Source organism: Mesoplodon bidens (assembly GCF_964165515.1).
Source record: "Mesoplodon bidens genome assembly, chromosome: 6".
NCBI classification, from domain to species: Eukaryota; Metazoa; Chordata; class Mammalia; order Artiodactyla; family Ziphiidae; genus Mesoplodon; species Mesoplodon bidens.
Window position 1 is genome coordinate 79,625,836 of NC_138162.1, and position 16,384 is coordinate 79,642,219.

Consider the following 16,384-nt stretch of genomic DNA (forward strand, 5'->3'; position numbering starts at 1 on the left):
GTTAACCAAGGTCCTGTATTGGTCTTCAGAACTTCCCAACATACCAACTTTGCTTTAAAATGGTTTAATTACATGATCAAAGTGTTATGCTTGAGAGCCAGCCTTTTGGACTCGCATCCCTACTCTGCCATTTACAAGCTGTGTAACCTTTGTTTATTAACCTCTCTGAGACTCTGTTTTCACCTTTATGGGACAGGGATGGAAGAATCTGTTTCATAGAGTTGTCGGGGTGAATGATGAGTTAATAATGTCTGTGACAGCCTTAGCTGAGTATGGCACACAGAAAATGCTTAGTCATGAGACCTAATATTATTTACTTAATTTTCAAAATATTTCCATCCATTCCCCTAGAGAACAGGGGGTCAGATTGAAACCAAAGAGAACCAGCAAAGGGCACTGCTTTGATGAATATGTAAGCTGGAGCCTGCTTTATGCCCTTCATTAAGCAGCTGTGGGCCAGATTCTGAGTCTTAGAAGCTGAACCCTCTGGTTTTCATACTTCCTCTTGCATTTCACAAATAGTTTAGGGCCTTCTGTTTTGAAACAGGTGCCAACATTTTTTTCTTTATCTTGGTTAGCTTCAGACTTGTTGTCTCTGCTTTTCCCAGCTGGATCTGGTGGTTTCTTCCCTCATCTCCCTAGTAAGCTGAGACAGGAATTATTTCAACATATGAAGCATCTTGTTCCCGCCATCTGGTTGCTCTTAGAGTTAATCCAATTTCCCAGACCTGAGACCTATCTCAAAGTAGCAGGTATTAAGCACCAGTGGCTTGTCACCACGCCACCACCCCACAAATATTCCCCCAGGATGCTTCCAGAGGACAGTGAGACCTCACCCCATCCCCTCAACTTGAGTTACCACACTTCCCTTTCCAAGCCTTTTCCACCCACAAACTCCCCATCTACCACCACATTTGGCCTAGAATCTAGATCATAGGAATAAGCTCTCCTCTTAGTCTGTAAGTCCTTGAATGCCTAACAGCTGATTCCATTCACTTCTAGGAATCCTGCCTCAATGCCCAACTCCCAAACTGAGTGCTCCAGGCTGTGCCATATGCAGACCTAACTTCCTCTCTGGGCTTGGGTTCGCCCCACACCCAGGCCAGGGTCTGGGAGGATCCTGACACTCATGGATATACATCTGAAAGGATGTCTACCTGGGCCTAAGTCCCAATATTAACCATTCATCAACAACACACTGCCCAGACCTCTTGTCTAATTGGAAACCTGGCTCCAGTTGTTGTGTAGGTTACAGCTGGAGGTGTCACAGTCTTCCTTAGCTCAGAGGCCCTCAAAGATCTCCACAGCCTGATCAGTGGCCCAGTCTGCTCCATCATGATTCCTCAGTCTGGTGCTAGTTCCCACTCACTCTCTTCCCTCGCCAGCCTTGAACTGTCCCAGTTTGCTTTTGGACTGGCTTGTGCTAAAATAAGAACTACTGTGCAAGTTTAGCAGCCTAAAGAGCACCACACCCAAAGTCTCTCTAGCACTACAGGGGCTGATAAGCCTCTTAGATCTTGAGGACTGATACTGAGTTCATCTCCATGAACTCTATGAAGCAGAGGAAAAGATGAGAAATACTCCTAACCATTCTTCTCAAACTGCAACACCCTCTACCTGATTAGTTTATCTTCAGAGCCTCCTGATTCTAAAAAGTTCAAATGTCAGAAATCAAGTAATTAACTAAATGGTACATTATGATGCTCAGAGAGACTTTCTTTTTTTGGATGGGGTGGGGATGATCAGCTGATGCTCAGGGACTTCCAGTTGCCTCTGATTCCTCCCTATGCTTCAAATATGTCATTAACACTCTCCAAATACAATTATGATTGCCACTTGACTCATGCTTCTGAAACAAGCCTGAAGCAAAGGCTCTTCATTCACCCCAGATCTTTGGGGAGCTCATTTTAGGTCACACATAGGCCCTCTGGCCTCATCTTCAGTAATTAGATACTATCTCATGCTAGAAGAAACATTCTGGGTGAAAAAGATTTAGGCTTTGAGTTATGCTTTTGAGGTTTTCTTTTTATCAGACCTTCTTAGGACCCCAGAAAAATCCATTGCTCAGACTAAGTGTTTAGCAAAAGAATATAATTGCATCCTCAGAAAAATCTTCTCTGTGTGACTCAGTTTGTCACTATGGAGACAACAGAGCCTTGCTTACTTTCAAGTTTTAATACCACCTCTCACCCCCTCCCACACACCTAGGAAATGGGTTATGGTTCTCTTGTGGATGCCCAGGTGTATATTCCTTAGGATGTATTCCTGATGAATAATTTCACTGACCTTCCATTCTCTTTATGCATGGCTTTTGGGAGTGCCACACCATTTTCTGAGCTAGATGGCCATCTGTAGATCTGAATTTCCATCTGCTTTTTCATTACCAGGTGGCAGAGGGGTGACCCAGACTGGAGACCATAGTGGGGTTTCCCATGGGCTCAGATCTCCATGGGGGGATGTCAAAGGATCCTTGTTTGTATGACATCATATTCATTTTCAAATGAATATCTTCATGGCTTTATCTTCGCAGCTTAAAGAGTCACCTTGATGCTGACAGAGTCAGACAGAGCAGTGTGTGGGTTAACCCACCAGTCTCGGAGCACTGAGAATTCTCTTCCTTTCCTATCTGGCTCATCAGGGGCCTCTCCTTGTACACTTGCTAGGAACATTTGCTTTCTGTTCTCTCTTTGTAATGTGGTGCTAATCACTTTTCTTTTTAATTTAGCATTTTAAAACTCTTCAGTATCATTTTAAACTCAGACAAAATTTGCAAGGATATGATAAAGAACTCCCGTATACTCTTTACCTAGACCTACAAACGTTTAACATTTTGCCACGTTTGTTTTATCAACCATTTAAGAGTAGGTTGCAGATATTATGTCCCTTCACCACTAAATACCTCAGTGGGTATTTTCTAAAACCAAAGACATCCTCCAACATGCTATGGAATAATTATAAAGTTCAGGAAACTTAACACTGATACAATATTATCAATTAACCTATAGTCCATATACTAATTTCACCAATTACGCCAATAAAGTCTTCTATAGGTATTTGTTTTTCTGGACCAAGATGGAATCTTGGACCCCTTGTAGCATTTGGTTGTCACGCGTCTTTCATCCTCTTTATCCGGGCCAGCTCCTCAGCCCACTGGAATGTTTTCTTACTTTGAAAATTGACAAATTGAGTCTTTGTCCCTAAACAGCTTTCTGTTTCATCAGATCCCTGCACCTAGAACTCAAGTGTTTCTCTAGAGATGATTTTCCACTTATTCAAAACAGTACTGTCTCTGGCCCTAAAAGGTTAGACCAGTGTATGTCAGTGTGCAGAACAAGATTATATTTGGCTGCACTGAATGTGTCCCAAACCGCTGCAGTCACACCTCCTCTGGACACAGAGGGCAATCTGAACAGTGAGGTTTACAATTACTTGTTGCTAGGACCACATCATTCTTGAAAGAGCAGAAATCTTTTATGTTCCCTTTCCTCCAGGCAATCTGGGATGAGGTGATGTTTACAGACCAGAGTAAGTGACACCAGAACTCAGCAAAAGCCAAAATAATAGCAGAACAGATGACAGAATTGGTGTGACTGTTTGAGCAATGTGATTTATACTGAGTAATGATTCTCTTCCAGCTGATCAGCTCTTACTACTAATGTCAATTATAAATAGACAGTGGCTCTGCTTCTGACATAGCGATTGATCAACAAAGGAAAACTATTTCTAGAAAATATTATTTCTAAAATATCTGTCAGAAAGAAATTAAGAATTCTATAATATCCTTACTTTTTCTCTTTCTTTTTAATTTTGTATGAATGAATTTTAAATTGTGAAGAAGTATGTGAATAAATGCTCTCAGTCTTTACATCAAGAAAGGAAATTCCTTTTGAAGTCTGGTACTTCATTTTTGTAGAGAATGTGAACAGGTCTCCTTCTTTCCATCCCTTTAGGGAGGAAAAGAACAATTTTCCTGTCATGCTGAAATGTGGATTTGATGCTAACTTGTCAGCATGCCACAGGGTAAAAATATTTTTGTTGTGTGTTACTTCTCTGAGCTCCCCTGGTACAAATGTGTACATATTTGTCAATCAGTTAATGTAGTCCTTTGAGATCCTTGGGTTTGGCTCACTCTAACTTTGATTCTCCTTTGCTCAGAGCGTCCTTTTAGTGCCGTAGAAGCAAGCTGCAATTTTGAGAAAGATCTCTGCAACTTTTACCAAGACAAAGAAGGTCCAGGCTGGACCCGAGTGAAAGTAAGACCAAACATGTATCGGGCGGGAGACCACACTTCAGGCTTAGGTAAATCAGAGTCTGTTGTGTGGGATGTCATGTTGGGGGTTGGGAGCGGGTAGTATTCATCGCCATTCGCCAGCCGTTCTCACCAGGACACCAACTTGAAAAAGGGAGGTGGGTGTGGGAGCAGCTGTGAAGAAGCAAAGACAATAGGTAACCTTGTGCCTGGCCATTTTTCAAAACGAATTCAAGTTGCTGTGCTAGCAGAAGTATTTACCAGTTAATTAAATAGTCAAACCTTTGGAAATTATCTTGCTCTTCACTTTAGATGGAGAAGTACCTTTAAAAAGCTATTAGATTCCAATTATATGAAACATCCAGAAGAGGCAAAGCCATAGAAACAGAAAGCAGATTAGTGGTTGCCAGGAGCTGGGGAGGGGGATGGGGAGTGACTATTTAATGGGTATAGAGTTTTCCTTTGAGGTGATGAAAATATTCTGGAAGTAGATAGTGGTGGCTGTGCAGCATTGTGAAAGTACTAAATGCCACTGAATTGTACGCTTTAAAATGGTTAAAATGGTGTATTTTATGTTTTGTGTGTTTTATTGCAATAAATAATATATAGTGGGGCATGAAAGCTATCACAGCTGTTGGGAAATTTTGGATGGACCTACAAGGAGCTCTTAGAAATCAGTTTGAGCTCCCCTTATGTAAGGATTACCTATCTCGGTAAAGGGAGCCCTTGTGAAGCCCACTCCAGTAGAGACTGGTGGAAAGAGCTTATTCTCAAGGGGTTAGTGTCTAATTCATTCATTCAACAATTATTTATATACTGGGCACGGGGGTGACTTACCAGAAAGCTGATGAAGCTTGTTTCAGGGCCCCTCACTTTCGCGGGGCCCTTGCAATTTCATACTTGTAATTTTGTATTCTTTGCTTAGGGGTTGGCTAACTGGTAGAATTACAGAATAAAAACCTATTCTGACCCTGGCCAGCCTAACCCCTGGGGGATACAATAGTGAAAAAATCAGGTATGTATCCCACCCTTGCTGGCTGAATGTCATTTCAATGGGCAAGAGAAACCCTAAACAAACATATATGCAAACAGACTCAAGATTACCAGTTGTGGAGTGTGCTGGGAGACGTGAAGAGTGACCTCTGAGAGAGAATAAGGAACCACATTTTGGGTGGGGAGTTTATCTGCGTGGCTTTTATGTGTGGAAGCAGGAGCAGCCCAGGCAGAGGGGTCAGCATCTGTGAGGGCTTTGAGTTGGGAAAAAACTGGATACTCCCAGGAATTAGAAGATTAGAGTGGCTACACTGTGGGGAGGAGAGTGAAGGAAAATGAAGGTAGAGAGGAAGATCTTGGGTGTGGCAGGCCAGAGTAAGCAACTGGGATTTTACTACAAAGGAAATGAGAAGCCACTGAAAGGGTTTAAGTAGAGAAGAGAGGGATTAAATTTAGGTTTAAAAAAAAGATTGCTCTGGCTGTTGTATTGGCCACCTGTGTTAGTCTGCTTGAGCTGCCATAACAAATACCATAGACTGGGGGACTTAAACTACAGAAATTTATTTTCTCACAGTTCTGGAGGCTAGAAGTCCCCAGATCAAGGCACCATTGGGGTTGGTTTCTGGTGAGATCTCTCTTCCTGCCTTTTCCAAAGCGCCTTCTCATTGTGTCTTCACATGGCCTTTCCTCCGTGTGTACACATGGAGAGAGAGAGAGAAAGAGAAAGATCTCTGCTGTCTCTTCTTCTTATGACACCAGTCACATGGGAGTTAAAGCTTCACCCTTGTAACCTCATTTAACCTTAATTGCCTCCTTAAAGGCCCCATCTCCAAATACAGTCACATTGAGGGTTAGAGCTTTAACATATGAATTTGGGGGGACATAATTCATTCCATAACACCACTCATGAAATAACCAAAGAATCTTTTGCCGGATTAAATAAAACTAAACTGTATAGCAAAGACTGAGGCACCCAAAAGAAAACTGATGAAGGAGGATCAAAAAAGGGAAAGGAAAAAGAGCAAGGTATTATTCTTTTTCTTTCTGCCCCAGCTTTATAGGACACGTAATTTAACATGATAAACTGTTTTAAGTTTACCATGGGGTTGGTGGAGCATGTGGGAAGGGAGGTTCTTGATCTTATTTTTTCATGTTATTTAGGAGAAATTGGGGAAGATCAGATCTTCAGCACCTGGGAGGTCTATCTGATTAAAAACCTGCTTTTTAGGAGCAGGCTTAACATATGAAGAAGAGAGTAAGCTCTGCCCAGATACACAAACCACCCCCCACCCATCACCCCCCAAGGACTGCCAGGCCCTGTAACCTCTCCCCCTCCACTGGTCATTGCAGGGGTAAGAAGGAAAATCTGCTCTGGGCCTTGTGTTCTCTATGACTCAGTACTACGCAGTCTAGTTGTCAGTTGGTTGTCCAAAAAGTGGGGAACCCCAAGATAATTTCATCCTTTTTGTTTCATGAAAAGTGGAAGTCCTAGGAATTCCCTGGCGGTCCAGTGGTTAGGGTTCCATGTTTTTACTGCTGAGGGCTGGGGTTCAATCTCTCATCGGGGAACTAAGATCCTGCAAGCCACGGCACGGCCAAAAAAAAAGAAATATAAATCCTGATTGATGACTAGAATCTGGACATATGCAGTTGGAAATCTGTACAGGTTTACTTAAAAATGGAGAAGGTTTATTAGCAATAGAATCACACAGATATTTTCAATATTTTAAATGCTTTCTATCATTTAAAGCCTATAGAAATAGTCTCTGTTGGCAAACTCCACTGCTTGAACCATATTTTCCCACTTGATAATCTGGGCTGAATTATTTAGGTTTTTCATTGCTGATGCACTGAATGCTTTGTCCTATTTGCAGGGTATTTCTTGATGGCCAACACAAAGTTTACGTCTCAGCCTGGCTACATTGGAAGGCTCTACGGTCCCTCCCTGCCAGGAAACTTGCAGTATTGTTTGCGTTTTTACTATGCCATCTATGGGTTTTTAAAAATGAGTGACACCCTAGCAGTTTATATCTTTGAAGAGAACCACATGGTTCAAGACAAGATCTGGTCTGTGCTGGAGTCCCCAAGGGGCGTTTGGATGCAAGCTGAAATCACCTTTAAGAAGCCCATGCCTACCAAGGTAGAGTAGAGCCTTTCTGCAATTTTCAGTTGCTAAACTGGGTTAGTGAATTTCTGTTTAATTATTTTCAACTGGTGATGCATTGTTTTTCTTCTGTTCAAGCTGAGAGCCCCACTCCCACACCCTGTCCACAGCCATGCGCGAGTTATATCCTTCAGTTCTTTTCAGTTTTCTGTCTCTCAGGGTCATGGTCACCTAGGGAGTTTGCTTGTTTAGTCCGTAGATTCCTTGAGGATAGTCCAAAGACAGAGATTATGTGAATAATCCAAGTTCAACAGCTATACTTTAGTTCGAAGCCACAATTCTCTCTCTCTCTCTCTCTCTCTCTCTCTCTCTCACACACACACACACACACACACACACACACACACACACACGCACACACGAATGCTAGTACTTTCAAAATGTGAAATCAGTGAGCCTGGTTCTACATTGAGGCTTTAAGGTCAACAACCTAAACCTCTAGCTGAACACAGGCTGGGGAAACCCAGTAAAATATGAGAGCCAACCCAGACAGAGAGAATTTAAATAAGGGAACCAACAGCAGCGTATTTGATAGCAATAAGAAAACAAAGAGATCTTTATTGTGGGGGAAGTACAAAAGAAAACTGTGATCTCCTGAATTTTACAACTCATAAACTTAAACTGAAGCTTTACAGGTGCAATAAATTCTGTCAACTAACCCAGATGAAATTAGAATGGGAAAATCCATTTTGTTTCATCTGTCAGTTGGTCAGAAGATCTCTCTCATGTACCCTCTGTGCAAAAAAGAAGCTAAAAGAAAGTCCCTTCCTACAAACAGATGCCTCACACAATGGGAGCTCAATAGATAGCACTGAAGAATGGATGGGTCAGTTGATCATGTTCATTAACTAGGAATTACCCAAAGTCCAGGCTCCCCAGGGGAAGATACGTGCCTAGCAGAGCTGTAGAACCTTCTTCATAAACATTAATGGCCCAAACTTCTCTTAGCTATAACCATCTGGACAGAACCATAGCTTTGTCTATAACTTCCTGTTAAAGAAGTTTTGTACACCATTCCCATCATAACGTTGCTTGGTTACTCTTAGTTCATTGGAATACCCACCAAAGCATGATTAAATCTTTACAATGATTAATCAAAGATCTTTGAAAATATTTACAAAGTTCTTTTTCATTGCTAGGCAAGAAGAAATTATGATTATAATGACATGGCAGCCTCCTTGACTTACTGATTTCTAAAAGGGTCAAACCAATTTATGATACCTGTAGCAGAATATAAGCACACAAGTTTTATCACAATCTTATAAGCACTGATGGTATTGGGTTTTTTTGTTTTTTTGCGGTACGCGGGCCTCTCACTGTTGTGGCCTCTTCCGTTGCGGAGCACAGGCTCCGGACGCGCAGGCTCAGCAGCCATGGCTCACGGGCCCAGCCGCTCCGCAGCATGTGGGATCCTCCCGGACCAGGGCACGAACCTGTGTCCCCTGCATTGGCAGGCGGACTCGCAACCACTGCGCCACCAGGGAAGCCCTGGTATTGTTTTTATGCTGACTAAATAGGTTGTTGTAGGTATCCCCTTCTTAATCCCATCCTATTTTGGTCACCTGACTAAACTGAGCTATTTGATTCATCCCCCTGAGCAACAGAGGAAACAAATTGATGTTTCTGGTGCCAAGTTCCAACTCCTAGCCTAGGCTTATGTTTTTTAAGCCTATTTCCTAGCCAGTTCCAAACATTTCCTGAATGAGACTATCTTTCTATAAATGTCATCTCACATTTGCAGCATTTTTGCATTTCCTCTTTGATCTCTTAGTCCTTCCCTGCACCCCTTAGGGATCCCAAAGGCTTACATTCTTTCCCCATTACCAATTATTTAACTCTCTCAAGTAGTTACGGCAACACACACACACACACAGAGCAAACATGCACCAGACCCACATAATCGGAGAGACACCAGATCCACATAATCAGGGATGCACCAGAAAATAATAGAATTTTTGTTGTACTCCACACCCTCTGTTGCTAATGTTTCAAAAAAAAGGAGAATATAATAAATATTTCATTCATTTATTTGACTTTATTCATTCATTTATTTATTCCTTAATTCAACCATAATTTATTAGGTATATGCTCAGTGCAGGGCATACAAAGATGAATGAGGCTCAGATCCTGCTTCTGAGAATGAGATCACAGATGATAGAACATTAAGATACAGATACATAAAATAACTACCAACAGTACAATCTCAGTGTCTCACAGAAGGGCTATATAGAAAAATAGAGGAGTAGTTCTACCAATTGGACATATAAAAAATAGTGATTGGGCTTCCCTGGTGGCGCAGTGGTTGAGAGTCCGCCTGCCGATGCAGGGGACACGGGTTCGTGCCCCGGTCCAGGAAGATCCCACATGCCACGGAGCGGCTGGGCCCGTGAGCCATGGCCGCTGGGCCTGCACGTCCGGAGCCCGTGCTCCGCAATGGGAGAGGCCACGACAGTGAGAGGCCCGTGTACTGCAAAAAAAAAAAAAAAAAAAAAAAAAGTGATTAATAGAGGCCCAGCTGAGCTGGTGTTCGGAGGGTTAGCGTTCAGGCCATGCTGGATTCTAACTCCTGCTCATGCCTCACCCCACTCCTCCCTTCTCCCCAACGCTTAGCCCTCCCTCCCTGCCTCCAATCCTCCCCCCATCCGCTACTCACAAAACATGGGTGTTAGTAATCTGCCTGCTTGTCAGAGTGAGTGTCTGCTCTCACCTGACTTCCATGGAATGGGAGCAAGCCCCCCAGCAAATAAGGGTGCCCCAGAGAATTTGCCCTTTCTTCTTTGGCTGACTTCCACCCCTCCCAGCGACCACAGAGACCCTCCCCAGCCATTTCAGGAAAACTGGATCTAGACCCAGTGGGGGCAGAGAAGTTCTTATAGCCTATTCAGGGATTTGGCCCCAGTGCAGGTGAGGAGACGGTAGGTACAGTTCAATGCCAGAAAACTCTGGACACGTATCTGATGGTGGCTAGTAGTTTTTGGTGGGTCCCTTCTAAACAGAACCAGCTCAGAGAGTGAGAGAACCATTTGACATCCATAGAGGCAGCATTGAGTAAGGCGGGAAACTAAAGTTCACTGACTTATGTAACACATACAGGTGGAAACAAACATACAGACAGTATCTCAGAGAAGGGACAAGATGAAAAGCCAGAGTTTCCCTTAACCACCCCCGAACGCCAACTCCAGTTCTACTTCTTTTTCTAAAGGGTTTTTCCTGATTTTCTGATGCCTTCCTCTATAATTCTAAATATTCTATTTCCACCTCATTTCTTGCTTCATTAACCTTAGCAGTATCTGCTGACTCCCTGCTATGAAAGATAAGAAATTTAGCTTATTTGCACTATTTCCTTTTGTTTTCTCTCTCCTCCTCACAATTTTTAGTTATATTTTTAACTTTTCTCTTGGTTCCCTTTGTAACTTTAATACACCTAACCATCTATTTTTGGTTCCATAAACTTTAGGTAGTGTCCCTTGACATCCCACTATGTACAGTGAGTGCATTTTCACCCCTCTATTTCCCCTCCCCTTGCTTGCCCGCTCCACCTCTCAATTCTCTCAGCTATACAATTGCTTTTACACGGTCATGGCTTAAAACATTTATATTCCTCCAGTGGAGCCTTCAGTGCCTTGCCAATGGCAGGATTTCCCAGTATGGGCCCCCTTGGCATTTAGAAGAGGACAGTTCTACCTTTGTGGGGGGCCATGCCTCACACGGTTGGGGTTTTGACATCTGCAGTGACAGCAACAACCCAAATTATTTCCACACATTTCCAAATGGCCCCAGAGGTGCGTGCAATTCTCAGATGAGAACTGTTGCTCCCTAAGCTGATTCTGAAAGTTGAAATTAAGAGCCAACCCCACCTGCAGTCCACGCCTGCCACCTCCGATCTGCGCTCTCCCCAGAGGCAGGGTGATGATGAGGAAGCCTCCCGTGCAGTGACCCCCTGGCTTCCCGTTGCTCTGAGGGAAAAGGCTCTCATGCTCTGACACGATCCCCTCCCCAGCTTGGCCGCTTCTCCCTCCATTCTAAGCCCATTGCACTCAGTTCCTGGAACATACTGCGCTCTCCCACTTTGAGCCCTTGCACACATTTCCTCTGCCTAGACTCTTGTTAATTCAGTCATGGCTTGAACGTCCCTTCCTCAGAGACCCCTCCTCTGGCTCACTGCCCAGGATAGGTTAGGGTGCCCTGGGCCTCCTGGGCCTCTCCTGCGTCATCTTGGAGACAGGATAGCACAGCAATTAGGGATAACGACACAGGAGTCTCTCTGGCTTCAAATCTCCACTCTACTACTGAAATGGCTTTGCAATCTTAGTTTCTTTCCTTAATTGAGGTATAATTGACATACAACATTATATTAGTTTGAGATGTACAACATAATGATTTGGTATATGTATAGACTGTGAAATGATCACCGCAATGTTTAATTAACGTCTGTCACCTCACACAGTTACAAATTTTTTTTCTTATGATGAGCACTTTTGTTTGTTTGTTTGTTTTGTTTTGTTTTTTAAGCGGTACGCGGGCCTCTCACTGTCGTGGCCTCTCCCGTTGCGGAGCACAGGCTCCGGACGCGCAGGCTCAGCAGCCATGGCTCACGGGCCCAGCCGCTCCGCGGCATGTGGGATCTTCCCGGACCGGGGCACGAACCCGTGTCCCCTGCATCGGCAGGCGGACTCTCAACCACTGCCCTACCAGGGAAGCCCGTGATGAGCACTTTTAAGCTCTACTCCCTGAGCAACTTTCAAACACACAGTACAGTGTCGTTAACTCTACTCACCATGCTGCATGTTTATAAGTTTACAGTTGAAGAAACTGAAGTTTCAAAAAGTTAAAATAGTCCTATTCTTGCTGTCGCATTGCCACTGTCCCTCAAGTTCCAGACAAAATCCTTAACAGTTATACCTCAAAAATACATCTCGAATATGCCCAATTGTGTCTCCCCAGCCACCTAAACTGCTTCATATCTTTCTATCTGGTTTTTCTGCTTCCACCTTGCTCTCTGTATGCTCTCATGCAGCCACCAGAATCATCGTCTTGAAACAGAAACAGGATCAGGCCACTGTCCTGCATGAAACTGTCCTATTGTCTTTAGAATAAAGCTCCCTTCCCTCCTGTGGCTGATGAGGCCATGCACAACCTGGTCCCCGCCTCCTCCACTGACTTCATCTCCCTTCACTCTGCCCATGAGCACATAGTCACACAGTCCCCATGTTCACACTGGCCTTCTCTCTGTCCCCTGAGTCCCAAGGCCTTTCCTTCACCAGGGCCATTGCACTTGCAGTCCCCTCTGCCTGTGATGCCCTGCCCCCATCTATCCTATGTCAAGCCCGGTTCCCATTTTACTGTCCCAGTCAAATGTCTCCTCTTAGAAAGGAACTTCCCTGACCACCCAGTCTGTGACTGCTTTTCCCATCCCCAAGTTATTCCCCATGATATTTCCTAGTTTATTTTGTGCATAGCATTTACCCCAATCTGAAATTTTCTGATTTGTTTGTCTACTTGTTCACTGTCCATTTCTCTTTTCCCATAAAAATATAACAATGAAAAAGGAATAAGTAAAAGAATGAAAGAGTGGACTTTCTAAGGCTGGTAAGTGGCAGAGTTGGGGTTTGAACCGTGGTCTGTAGACTGTCTGAAGCCTACCCTTCGCCACAGGTATCTTTGGGTGCTCAAGGTCTCCATCCAGTCTTGGGGAAAGCATGTTCTTATGCAGCTGGAAAAAGTGAGGCTCCCAACGTGCCTTGGGGCATAGGCACCGTCTGTTATTTTATTCAATTCTCACAGCATTCCCGTAAGGGAGGTAAAGTATCTCCTTTTAGTGCTCTTGGCATTCTAGAATACAAAGTTAGACTAACCCAAGGTCACGTTCTACTAGCAATGAATGCCTAAACTCAGAGCTCACTGAATGTGCGTCACTGTTGTGGGGAAGACCCTTCCCTGTCTCTGCTTCACGTCCTCACCACGCCATTCCTAAAGCCGGTCAAGTGTGAGTGGTCAAGGCCCAACTCAACGGGAGTAAATGGCTGCCTTTTCACACCTGTTCCCTGGCTGGGAGCCTTGTATTTGAATTTTGACTACACCTGGCCTAATCCTAATCCTGGTGTGAGTTTTCGCTGGTGGAGATGTTTGGTAGATATGTTTGAGTATCTGTGCTGCACAAAATAATAACAATAATCTCTTCCCTTCACATTGCTTCTTACTATAGCGTGCTTTCATGAACATTATTTTCACCTCTCAGTGAGTTGTCATGTGAGATCAGAGCTGAGCGGGGTGACGGGCAGCCTAGACAGAACTGTAAAGTCAAAACTTTCAGCCTCTTTCCCTTTGTTTCTCCTGCCTCGATCCTAATCCCTGCACACTAGCTCACCTGTGCCTTCCCGGGTACCTCCCACTGTGGATGTTTCTTTACCTTTATTTCCATATTAGTTCTTACCCAGACCATTTTAAGGACAATGGGCTGATTCGATTAACAAGTGCCTGCTATGTTCCCTATACAGTCTAATGTTTGATGGAAACTATAATATATATTTCTACTTAAGGAATGATAGCAATGGTAAGAATTTCCCTGAGACCATTCTAACAAAATAGCTATATGGATGGCTGTGTAATGTCACAGCTGCCAACAGCAACAGGAACTTTTATTGAACACTTTCCATGTGCCAGATGCTATGCTAAGCACTCGACATGCATTACTTCATTTGATGCTGCAGCACCCTAGGAAGGAAAGCTGTATAGCCCTATTTAACAGATGAGGAAAGCTTGTGCAGAAAATTAAGGACGTTGTTCAACAGCACACAGCTATTAAGAGGCAGAGCAGAGAGGTAAATCCAAGTCTTATTCAATCCAGAATCCATGCTTTTTATACCATACCTTTATGTCCCCCCACCCCCAGCCCTCTCCTGGCTAATGTGGAAAGTGTAGGATCAGATAAGAAGGGGAAGCCAGCCCTAACTCAAGACTTCAAAAAATTTCTAGGGCTTTATTATTAACTCTCTGTTGTTCTATTTTATAAATCACTTTGGCTCCTAGGAGGAGTCAGAATTCAAGGTGGTTCAGCACAGACAAAGGAGATCTGGAGGGTAGAGGGAAGTACAGCATAATGCTTAAGAGACTTGGCTGTGGGCTCTCTGGCGCTTACGCCTTTATAATTGGGGCTAGTTATGTGAATCTTGCTGAGCCTTGCTTTTCTTCATATGCAAAATGAGTGTATTAGTAGTACGTACCTCATAGGATTATGGTGCATCATGTAAAACCCTTAGCATAGTACCTGGCACATAGTTGGCATTAATGTAGCTGGAGAGAGAAAGCAAGAATAAGAGAGAGAAAAGAGAGAATGACAAAGAGGCTAAAGAATTTTTTCCCTAGGTCCTGATCCTCATAAGATTTCATAGGTAACATCTCTTTAGTACCTGCGTAATTCTGTACCTGAACTTTTGCTGTGAAGTATTCTTTAAATGAAAATCAGGTCCGAGTTAAATCTTTATTTTAATAGTACTAGACTACTGCACTTACACAATCATGAACTGCCGACAATATATTTGTTAATGTTTTAGAAACATTTTATAAGGGCATGAATCATGAAATGGTTTTCTTGATCTGTTTTTCCTCAGCATGTTACTAAATAGAGAGTAGGTAATCAAGAGTTACCTCGAGACTTTCACACACTAGAGATGGTAATGAGGAGAGGGAACAATTCACTCCAAAGTGCTTTTCTTGAAAGCTAAATGTCAGGAGAGACTAAAGAGTCGTTGTCAGAAAGTCTGTAATGATGAAGCACAAACATTAGCCTTTTTTTTTTTTTGGATGGCTTGATGTTCTGTTAATGTATGAAAAAAATGTTTGAGCCTAGTGTAAACATGCTTTTGGTCCCTGATTTTTTTTTAACATCTTTATTGGAGTATAATTGCTGTACAATGGTGTGTTAGTTTCTGCTTTATAACAAAGTGAATCAGTTATACATATACATATGTTCCTATATCTCTTATGTTCAAATCCTTGGGCTGACATTACGCTTGGTCACTATAGCACCTATATCAGGTCCCGCAATATCGTTTGACTTGAAGCAAGTGTTCCCTTTAACAAAGACCATTAAAGTGGTCTGTTAATTAGAGGCACTGGGAGTAACTCAATATCATGTTCATTAAATATTTCTTTTGGAAAAAATGTTAAATGGCCCATAAATGAGAGCATGACCAGGCATTCTCTTTCATCTGGGTCTGGCTTAATGATCAGCTCAGCAGTCATTAAAGTCTGCCTGGTAAACCCTTCTAAGTCTGCATCTTTATTCTGTTGTAAGATTAAAGAACAAACTTCAAAAGTCATTTATGGAGATGGAGAAAACCCCCATCTGGCCAGTCTGAAAAAAATATAAATACATTTTTTTTGACCAGACAAGAACCTTATGTCAGCACTTCTCAGAGTATGTCCCAAATCCCTTGAGTTATTCCATTGAAAAAGGGTTCTATGGTCCAGTGAGTTGGGGAAGTTTTGTATGCTAGATCTCTACTTCCACATACACACATGAAGATTCACCCTGCACAGTAACATGTTAGAAACTCTGGTAAGTTCTACATTAAGGAATCCCGTTCAACCTTGTGTAAGGTGGCAGTTTCCTCAGAGTACTTGACATAGAACCCTTGTGTTGTGCATCATACTACTATCATAGCATTATGTATGGTATGGAAATTGTCTGCTTACCTGCCTACCTAGATTAGCTTACATCAGACTGTAAGCTTCTGGGGAACAGAGATCCATATCTTATTTATTTTTTATTTCTTATGTGAACACAATTTCTGGAACAGAGTGGGTACTCAATAAATAGTTGGAAAGAGAACCGAACTCTCAATGAATATGTGTCGATGGCAAGGAAGAACAATGTAAATACATCAAAGGAAGAAGGAAGATGAACTGTTTCTGCCTTTGAATCATATAAACCATAATCTCTTATAACCAAGCACCTGTGCAATTGGTCCTGCAAG

At 42.9% G+C, this 16,384-nt stretch overlaps 1 protein-coding gene across 10 annotated transcripts in view; it reads left to right on the forward strand.

Annotated features, from left to right (window-relative positions):
* The window catches only part of MAMDC2 (MAM domain containing 2), a gene marked incomplete at its 5' end in the record, with an annotated part of 436,428 nt that overhangs the window by 374,461 nt on the left and 45,583 nt on the right, over positions 1–16,384 (forward strand). For all 10 annotated transcript variants that reach the window (XM_081238326.1, XM_081238325.1, XM_081238327.1 and 7 more), the window contains 2 exons: positions 4,156–4,299; positions 7,117–7,382. In XM_081238326.1, coding sequence (XP_081094452.1) covers positions 4,156–4,299; positions 7,117–7,382 — 410 coding nt within the window. The remainder of the gene's footprint in view (positions 1–4,155; positions 4,300–7,116; positions 7,383–16,384) is intronic.